The sequence below is a fragment of the Hemiscyllium ocellatum genome, chromosome 46, assembly GCF_020745735.1.
Source record: "Hemiscyllium ocellatum isolate sHemOce1 chromosome 46, sHemOce1.pat.X.cur, whole genome shotgun sequence".
In the NCBI taxonomy this organism is placed as follows: Eukaryota; Metazoa; Chordata; class Chondrichthyes; order Orectolobiformes; family Hemiscylliidae; genus Hemiscyllium; species Hemiscyllium ocellatum.
In genome coordinates, this window is record NC_083446.1 from 11287848 (window position 1) to 11298688 (window position 10841).

The 10841-nt window shown below is 56.0% G+C and overlaps 1 protein-coding gene across 1 annotated transcript in view; it reads left to right on the forward strand.

Moving 5' to 3' along the window:
- Positions 1-7598, forward strand: part of LOC132836196 (membrane-anchored junction protein) — a 77480-nt gene extending 69882 nt beyond the window's left edge. Inside the window, exon 10 of the mRNA XM_060855524.1 lies at positions 6689-7598. Coding sequence (XP_060711507.1) covers positions 6689-6737 — 49 coding nt within the window. The 3' untranslated portion in view covers positions 6738-7598. The remainder of the gene's footprint in view (positions 1-6688) is intronic.
- Positions 7599-10841: the final 3243 nt, after the last annotated feature.

Below are 10841 nucleotides of genomic sequence, written 5' to 3' on the forward strand. Positions count from 1 at the left end.
TTCACACTCCCCCTGGTGTCCTGTCCCCACACACACGCAGAGACCACTCCCCATTCACACTCCCCCTGGTGTCCTGTCCCCACACTCACGCAGAGACCCCTCCCCATTCACACTCCCCCTGGTGTCCTGTCCCCACACACACGCAGAGACCCCTCCCCATTCACACTCCCCCTGGTGTCCTGTCTCCCCCTCAAACAGTGACCCCTCCCCATTCACACTCCTTCTGGTGTCCTGTCCCTCCCTCACACAGAGAGACCCCTCCCCATTCACTCTCCCCTGGTGTCCTGTCCCACCCATTACACATAGACCCCTCCCCATTCACACACCCCTTGCTGTCCTGTCCCCGCCTCACACAGAGACCCCTCCCCATTCACACTCCCCCTGGTGTCCTGTTCCCCTCCCCTCACACAGAGACCCCTCCCCATTCACTCTCCCCTTGGTGACCTGTCCCTTACACAGAGACCCCTCATCAGTCACAGTCATCCTGGTGTCCTGTTCCCCCACTTCACACAGAGACCCCTCCCCCTGGTGTCCTGTCCCCGTCCTTAAACAGAGACCCCTCCCCATTCACACAGCCCCTGCTGTCTTGTCCCTCACACAGAGGCCCCTCCCCGTTTACACTCCCCCTGGTGTCCTGTTCCCCCCATCACACATAGACCACTCCTCATTCACTCTCCCCCTGGTGGCCTGTCCCCATCACACAGCAACCCCTCCCCATTCACACCCACCTTGGTGTCCTGTCCATCCCCTCACACAGAGACCCCTCCCGATTCTTACTCCGCCTGGTGTTCTGCCCCCCAACACACGTAGACCACTCCCCATTCACTCTCCCCCTGCAGTCCTGTCCCCCCACTCTCACAGAGACCCCTCCCCATTCACACTCCCCCTGGTGTCCTGTCACTCACACAGAGACCCATCTCCATTCACACTCCCCCTGGTGTCCTGTCCCTCCTCACACAGAGACCCCTCCCCATTCACACTCCCTCTGGTGTCCTGTCCCTCCTCACACAGAGACCCCCCCCCCATTCACACTCCCCCTGGTGCCCTGTCTCCCCTTCATCAGAGACCCCTCTCCATTCACACTCCCCCTGGTGTCCTGTCCCCACTCACACAGAGACTCACTCTCCATTCACCCGCCACCTGGTGGCCTATCCCCTCAGAGACCCCTCCCCATTTCCACGTTTCCGGGTATCGTGATCTGCTCAGAAAGACACGTCCCCGTTCATACTCAGCCTTGGGTCTCAAGGTTCTCTGAGATGCTCCAGAAATGCTGTCTCCCTCAGGGAGACCCTACCATGGCCCAGTCGTTCCAGTGTACTGCTGGCCTTAGAGACATGCTCTACATTCATGGCACGTCCACTTACCTGCATCAGGCCGCAATCGCTGCATTCACATTACTCAGTGTACCTTGTCGCCCATAGATAGTATAGCCTCAAACCAACATATTCACCACTAATCCCTCTGCCTCACTTAACGTGTGCTCCATCCCTCACCGCGTGCTCCATCCCTCACCACATCCTCCATCCCTCACCGTGTGCTCCATCCCTCACCACATCCTCCATCCCTCACCGTGTGCTCCATCCCTCACTACATCCTCCATCCCTCACCGTGTGCTCCATCCCTCACCGCGTGCTCCATCCTTCACCGTGTACTCCATCCCTCACCGTGTGCTCCATCCCTCACCGCGTGCTCCATCCCTCACCGTGTGCTCCATCCCTCACCGCGTGCACCATCCCTCACCGCGTGCTCCATCCCCCACCGTGTGCTCCATCCCCCACCGTGTGCTCCATCCCTCACCGCGTGCTCCATCCTTCACCGTGTACTCCATCCCTCACCGTGTGCTCCATCCTTCACCGTGTGCTCCATCCCTCACCGTGTGCTCCATCCCTCACCGTGTACTCCATCCCTCACCGCGTGCTCCATCCTTCACCGTGTACTCCATCCCTCACTGTGTACTCCATCCCTCACCGCGTGCTCCATCCCTCACCATGTGCTCCATCCCTCACCGCGTGCTCCATCCCTCACCGCGTGCTCCATCCCTCACCGTGTGCTCCATCCTTCACCGTGTGCTCAATCCCTCACTGCGTGCTCCATCCCTCACCGTGTGCTCCATCCCTCACCGTGTGCTCCATCCCTCACCGCGTGCTCCATCCCTCACCACGTGCTCCATCCCTCAACGCGTGCTCCATCCTTCACCGTGTGCTCCATCCCTCACCGCGTGCTCCATCCTTCACCGTGTGCTCCATCCCTCACTGCGTGCTCCATCCCTCACCGCGTGCTTTATCCCTCACCGCGTGCTTTATCCCTCACCGCGTGCTCCATCCCTCACCGCATGCTCCATCCCTCACCACGTGCTCCATCCCTCACCACGTGCTCCATCCCTCACCGCGTGCTCCATCCCTCACTGCGTGCTCCATCCTTCACCGCGTGCTCTATCCCTCAGCGTGTGCACCATCTCTCAGCACATCCTCCATCCCTCACCGCGTGCTCCATCCCTCACCGCGTGCTCCATCCCTCACCGCGTGCTCCATCCCTCACCGTGTGCTCCATCCCTCTCCTTGTGCTCAATCCCTCACCGCGTGCTCCATCCCCCACCGTGTGCTCCATCCCTCACCGTGTGCTCCATCCCTCTCCTTGTGCTCAATCCCTCACCACGTGCTCCATCCCTCACTGCGTGCTCCATCCTTCACCGTGTGCTCCATCTCTCACCGTGTGCTCCATCCCTCACCGCGTGCTTCATCCTTCACCGCGTGCTCCATCCTTCACCGTGTGCTCCATCCCTCACTGCGTGTTCCATCCCTCACCATGCGCTCAATCCCTCACAGCGTGCTCCATCCCTCACCGTGTGCCCCATCCTCACCATGTGCTCCATCCCTCACCACGTGCTCCATCTCTCTCTTTGTGCTCCATCCCTCACTACATCCTCCATCCCTCACCGCGTGCTCCATCCTCACTGTGCTCCATCCCTCACTGTGTGCTCCATCCCTCACCGCGTGCTCCATCCCTCACCGCGTGCTCCATCCCTCACCGTGTGCCCCATCCCTCACCGCGTGCTCCATCCCTCACCGTGTGCTCCATCCCTCACCGTGTGCTCCATCCCTCTCCTTGTGCTCAATCCCTCACCGCGTGCTCCATCCCTCAATGCGTGTTCCAACCCTCACCGCATGCTCCATCCCTCACCGCATGCTCCATCCGTCACTGCGTGCTCCATCCCTCACCGTGTGCTCCATCCCTCACCGTGTGCTCCATCCCCCACCGTGTGCTCCATCCCTCACTGTGTGCTCCATCCCTCACCACATCCTCCATCCCTCACCATGTGCTCCATCCCCCACCGTGTGCTCCATCCCTCACTGTGTGCTCCATCCCTCACCACATCCTCCATCCCTCACCGTGTGCTCCATCCCTCACCGAGTGCTCCATCCCTCACCGTGTGCTCCATCCCTCAGCGCGTGCTCCATCCCTCAGCGCGTGCTCCATCCCTCACCGCGTGCTCCATCCCACACCGTGTGCTCCATCCCTCACCGCGTGCTCCATCCCTCACCGTGTGCTCCATCCCTCACCGCGTGCTCCATCCCTCACCGAGTGCTCCATCCCCCACCGTGTGCTCCATCCCCCACCGTGTGCTCCATCCCTCACCGTGTGCTCCATCCCTCACCATGTACTCCATCCCTCACCGCGTGCTCCATCCCTCACCGTGTGCTCCATCCCTCACCGTGTGCTGCATCCCTCACCACATCCTCCAACCCTCACCGCGTGCTCCATCCCTCACCGCGTGCTCCATCCCTCACCACGTGCTCCATCCCTCACCGCGTGCTCCATCCCTCACCGTGTGCTCCATCCCTCACCGTGTGCTCCATCCCTCACCACATCCTCCATCCCTCACCGTGTACTCCATCCCCCACCGTGTGCTCCATCCCTCACCGAGTGCTCCATCCCTCACCGTGTGCTCCATCCCTCACCGTGTGCTCCATCCCCCACCGCGTGCTCCATCCCTCACCGCGTGCTCCATCCCTCACCGAGTGCTCCATCCCTCACCGTGTGCTCCATCCCTCACCGTGTGCTCCATCCCTCACCACATCCTCCATCCCTCACCGCGTGCTCCATCCCTCACCGAGTGCTCCATCCCTCCCCGTGTGCTCCATCCCTCACCGTGTGCTCCATCCCGCACCACATCCTCCATCCCTCACCGTGTACTCCATCCCCCACCGTGTGCTCCATCCCTCGAGTGCTCCATCCCTCAGCGTGTGCTCCATCCCTCACTGCGTGCTCCATCCCTCACCGTGTGCTCCATCCCTCACCACATCCTCCATCCCTCACCGCGTGCTCCATCCCTCACCACGTGCTCCATCCCTCACCGTGTGCTCCATCCCTCACCGCGTGCTCCATCCCTCACCGTGTGCTCCATCCCTCACCGCGTGCTCCATGCCCCACCGTGTGCTCCATGCCCCACCGTGTGCTCCATCCCTCACCGTGTACTCCATCCCTCACCGTGTGCTCCATCCCTCACCGTGTGCTCCATCCCTCACCGTGTGCTCCATCCCTCACCACATCCTCCATCCCTCACCATGTGCTCCATCCCCCACCGTGTGCTCCATCCCTCACCACATCCTCCATCCCTCACCACATCCTCCATCCCTCACCGTGTGCTCCATCCCTCACCGTGTGCTCCATCCCTCACCACATCCTCCATCCCTCACCGTGTGCTCCATCCCTCACCGCGTGCTCCATCCCTCACCGAGTGCTCCATCCCTCACCGTGTGCTCCATCCCTCACCGTGTGCTCCATCCCCCACCGCGTGGTCCATTCCTCACCGTGTGCTCCATCCCCCACCGTGTGCTCCATCCCTCACCGAGTGCTCCATCCCTCACCGTGTGCTCCATCCCTCACCACATCCTCCATCCCTCACCGCGTGCTCCATCCCTCACCGAGTGCTCCATCCCTCACCGTGTGCTCCATCCCTCACCGTGTGCTCCATCCCTCACCGTGTGCTCCATCCCTCACCACATCCTCCATCCCTCACCGTGTGCTCCATCCCTCACCGAGTGCTCCATCCCTCACCGTGTGCTCCATCCCTCACCGTGTGCTCCATCCCTCACCACATCCTCCATCCCTCACCGCGTGCTCCATCCCTCACCGAGTGCTCCATCCCTCACCGTGTGCTCCATCCCTCACCGTGCGCTCCATCCCTCACCACATCCTCCATCCCTCACCGTGTGCTCCATCCCTCAACGTGTGCTCCATCCCTCACCGTGTGCTCCATCCCTCACCACATCCTCCATCCCTCACCGAGTGCTCCATCCCTCACCGTGTGCTCCATCCCTCACCGCGTGCTCCATCCCTCACCGCGTGCTCCATCCCTCACCGCGTGCTCCATCCCTCACCGAGTGCTCCATCCCTCACCACATCCTCCATCCCTCACCGTGTGCTCCATCCCTCACCACATCCTCCATCCCTCACCGCGTGCTCCATCCCTCACCGAGTGCTCCATCCCTCACCGTATGCTCCATCCCTCACCGTGTGCTCCATCCCTCACCACATCCTCCATCCCTCACTGCGTGCTCCATCCCTCACCGAGTGCTCCATCCCTCACCGCGTGCTCCATCCCTCACCGTGTGCTCCATCCCTCACCGTGTGCTCCATCCCCCACCGTGTGCTCCATCCCTCACCGAGTGCTCCAGCCCTCACCGTGTGCTCCCTCCCTCACCGTGTGCTCCATCCCTCACCACATCCTCCATCCCTCACCGCGTGCTCCATCCCTCACCGAGTGCTCCATCCCTCACCGTGTGCTCCATCCCCCACCGTGTGCTCCATCCCTCACCGTGTGCTCCATCCTCCACCGTGTGCTCCATCCTTCACCGTGTGCTCCATCCCTCACCACATCCTCCATCCCTCACCGTGTGCTCCATCCCTCACCGCGTGCTCCATCCCTCACCGTGTGCTCCATCCCTCACCGTGTGCTCCATCCCTCACCGTGTGCTCCATCCCCCACCGTGTGCTCCATCCCTTACCGTGTGCTCCATCCCCCACCGTGTGCTCCATCCCTCACCGTGTGCTCCATCCCTCACCGTGTGCTCCATCCCTCACCGTGTGCTCCATCCCTCACCGTGTGCTCCATCCCTCACCGTGTGCTCCATCCCCCACCGTGTGCTCCATCCCTTACCGTGTGCTCCATCCCCCACCGTGTGCTCCATCCCCCACCGTGTTCTCCATCCCTCACCGTGTGCTCCATCCCCCACCGTGTGCTCCATCCCTCACCGTGTGCTCCATCCCCCACCGTGTGCTCCATCCCCTGTATTTGGCCTGTTGGACTCTTGCCAACATTGCTTTGCTTTGATTATCACATTGAAACAGGGGTGCTTCCCCTTGGCAGACCCAAGACCAGCTCAAAGAGCTGCAATAATCTCCAGAGCTGTGGTGAGCCTCTCTCCGGCTGGGTGCCCCGGTTCAGAGGGGATCGAACCCATGACATTTCCCAACTTGAAGCTCCAGTTATTGTGCAGACAAGGTTGTCATGTTGCGTTCAGGTTATCACAGGCCAGAGGGATTGAGTATCCAAAATGTCAGGTTTTTTTCAATAAACTTTGCGAGCGAGATGTTCTGGGGTGAATGATGCAATGCTTTTTAAATAAAGTACATTAAAGCCCTGTGAATTATCCTGATTACCAGAGGATCTGATCTCTTTTCGCAGTGCTTTGTTTCCATTCCATTTGCTATTTGCCAGGAGGCAGTCGAAATAGCAGCTTCAGTCTGTCTCTCGAACGATTAAGTCAGCGAGTAGCGACTTGCTATCACACTCAGGATTCCACGATTCGCTGTGGCATTGAAAGTGTTCATTGTTCGACAAGATGTTTACTGCTGTCATAAGTTCTGCTCAGTATGTTTGGAAATGTAATAACTGTGGTTTAAAGTTGTTAAGTGGGATTGCCAGCAGCCTTGGGTCATGTTTTATTACTCTCTGACTGTCAAACATGTTTGATGTTGAAGGTGCAGGGTGCACTCCAGCAGGTTATTTCAATGTCACCATCTCACAGCCAAGTTCCATCTTAGTATGGACCTATCCAATTCCCCCAGTGCTTCACTCTCACCAGGGGGCAGAAGGTTGGCTGATTTATTAATCAACCTCTCTTACTATCTCTGACATAAGGGGCTGAATTCCCACCCAACCACCAGTCTCTCGGTCCCTGTGACCCTTGGGGAAGGCAGCCTGGCTCCTGCCTACTTTAGCTCTCTCTCTCTCTCTCTCTCTCTCTTTCTGTGACACTGGAAACTGGAGACTGACTAAATTCTATCCCTTCCCCCAACCTCCCGGTCCTGCTGCATCTGTCCCTGACTATCCCCCTCTCTCTGTGACCCAGCAACACAGGGGAGCAGGACCCTGACTTTAACCAAGCCTCACGCTCCCTCTCCCCTTATCACCGAAGCGTCCTGAGGCTATTTCAACTGTTGACCTAGCAAACCTGCCATAGGTCAGTAGGTGCCGTGGATCAGAGGGGATCGAACCCATGACCTTTCCCAACTTGAAGCTCCAGTTATTGTGCAGACAAGGTTGTCATGTTGCATTCAGGTTATCACAGGCCAGAGGGACTGAGTATCCAAAATTTTCAATGTAGTTTCTAATAAACTTTGCGAGCAAGATGTACAGTGTTATGTGTTGTGATATCTCTCTATGTTGTCGTCCAGTTTACCATCCACACAACTGAAAACATTTTGAGCAGCTCTGCGTTTCAGAGGGTCCGTTCTGCCTGCCCAACAGTGTGTGCTGGGACCACTCCACATTAGCTTCCTTTTGCCTCACCACACTCAGGGCCGAATCTTTCAAACCCCTGAACCAAGTGGACGCTAGTGAGTCGGTTGTGAAAAGGTGGCGAGATTGGAAAAGTGAGAGTCCTGATGGTGGGGAAGAGACGTTTGATTGGACAACCCAAGCTGGGGTGAGAATCTCACCTGTGAGCAGCAAGAGGCTTGTCTGTATCCAACTTCGTGCATTAACCTAAACTTACATCATCAACATGCAGTTTCCCATTCTCCCTTCCATCTGACAGAAACCAGACAAGCAATAATTCACACATCTCCAATCCAGAGAGGATGCCTGAGTAAATAAAGGGTGTCTTGGTGATGGGATACAGGCCTCTGTGCAGTTATTTCAGTGGGAGAAAACAATATGTACCTGAAGAACATTAGCTCACAGCAGTCATCTTAGAGTTAGCATTTCTGGCATCACGCCTTTATTTGGAAAACTTGACTCATTTGCTGTTGAAGACTGGGCCCAGTATGTGGAAAGGATGTGTGTTTTTTTCCAGACAAATGATATGGGGGTAGGAAAAAAAGCAATGAGTAATCCTTCAGACTGCTTTCGGAATGGCAGGCAGTGACCAGTGGGGTACCGCAGGGATCAGTGCTGGGACAGCAGCTTTTTACAATATATGTTAATGATATAGAAGATGGTATCAGCAATAACATCAGCAAATTTGCTGATGATACAAAGCTGGGAGGCAGGGTGAAATGTGATGAGGATGTTAGGAGATTACAGGGTGACCTGGACAAGTTAGGTGAGTGGGCAGATGCATGGCAGATGCAGTTTAATGTGGATAAATGTATGGTTATCCACTTTGGTGGCAAGAACAGGAAGGCAGATTACTACCTAAATGGAATCAATTTAGGTAAAGGGGCAGTACAGAGAGATCTGGGTGTTCTTGTACACCAGTCAATGAAGGTAAGCATGCAGGTACAGCAGGTAGTGAAGAAGGCTAATAGCATGCTGGCCTTCATAACAAGAGGAATTGAGTATAGAAGCAAAGAGGTGCTTCTGCAGCTGTACAGGGCCCTGGTGAGACCACACCTGAAGTACTGTGTGCAGTTCTGGTCTCCAAATTTGAGGAAAGACATTCTGGCTATTGAGGGAGTGCAGCGTAGGTTCACGAGGTCAATTCCTGGAATGGCGGGACTACCTTACACTGAAAGACTGAGCGACTGGGCTTGTATACCCTTGAGTTTAGAAGACTGAGAGGGGATCTGATTGAGACATATAAGATTATGAAAGGATTGGACACTCTGGAGGCAGGAAACATGTTTCCGCTGATGGGTGAGTGCCGAACCAGAGGACACAGCTTAAAAATACGGGGTAGACCATTTAGGACAGAGATGAGGAGAAACTTGTTCACCCAGAGAGTGGTGGCTGTGTGGAATGCTCTGCCCCAGAGGGCAGTGGAGGCCCAGTCTCTGGATTCATTTAAGAAAGAGTTGGATAGAGCTCTCAAAGATAGTGGGATCAAGGGTTATGGAGATAAGGCAGGAACAGGATACTGATTAGGAATGATCAGCCATGATCACATTGAATGGCGGTGCAGGCTCGAAGGGCTGAATGGCCTACTCCTGCACCTATTGGCTATTGACCTGCAGCATTTTTGTTTATAAGGGGCTTAACTTTCCCAGAGGCACCAGACACTAAAAACTTCTAAGAGTTGACGAATTTGGTTAAGGAATTTTACGGCCCCAAACCTCCACTAATTCTGAGATGCTATCAGTTTTATTCAGCTGTTAAGAGAATCGGGGGAATCTGTTTTGGGTTTTTCGGTGAGGTTGAGATGACTAGCAGAGGCATGTGACTTTGGGTTAACCCTGAATGAGATGCTGAGAGACGGTTTGGTATGTGAGATTAATGACGTAACGGTACCAGCTGATGCCCAAGTGGACTTCAGATGGGCACTGGCTTTGTCCTTAGAAGATGTGGCAAGTGGAGCATGGGAACTATAGGGCATCTCAGTGGAAGTGGGCACCCTCACCCTGTCCAACTGAGCTTGAGGAACACCACTTGAGTGTAGGCAAACCCAGAGCCTCAGGCAGGACATATCCTGAGCAGAGGGACCCTAGGCCAGCCCACAGCAGATACCTCACAACAAATCCAAGCCTCAGTCAAGTGGCTAAAAAGTTCTTCAACATCTGGACCACAAGTCATTGTAGGTGTTGACTTGAGACAGCAAATGAGTCCTGCAAGCCCTGACTTGAGTAAGAAATCTCCTGTTTTGAACACAAGGCTGTGCCACCCATAGCTTCCTAGAACTCAGCATTGGACCCTTATTCTCAGCTTGTACAAGTGCAAACTAGAACATCGTCCAGGAATCCAAGTGGGTAATGCAGAGGCCTTGAGCCACTTCCCACTGACAGATACTCCACCGGTGGTGCCTCCCTTGGAAGAGTCCATTTTGGTTTTAAACCTCTTGACAGCTTTCCAGTCACCACTGACGATATCTGACTGTGGACACACAGCCATCATGTCCTAGCAAAACTAAAGCAGCTGGTGGTATTGGGGAAAACAGAAGGGCCATCACAACCAGGACTGAAACCTTTTGGACCACGCAACACCAGATCACTGTAGAGGACGGCGTATGACTATGGGGAGCAAGAGTAATTAAAGGTTACCACAAGATACCAGGGTCTCCCAAGATGAAGATGCTAACAAGAAGCTATGGGCCTGGTGGCCAGGGTTTGATTACATTAGATTACTTACAGTGTGGAAACAGGCCCTTCGGCCCAACAAGTCCACACCGAGCCGCCCAAGCATAATCCACCCAGACTCATTCTCCTACATTTACCCCTTCACCTAACACTACGGGCAATTTAGCGTGGCCAATTCACCCAAACCTGCACATTTTTTGGATTGTGGGAGGAAACCCACACAGACACGGGGAGAATGTGCAAACTCCACACAGAGAGTCGCCTGAGGCGGGTATTGAACCCGGGTCTCTGGCGCTGTGACGTCAGTGCTGCTGACGTCATTGCATTGGCGATGCCCCAGTGTGCCAAGATGGACAAAAATTGTCACCAGCAGCACCTGCACATTC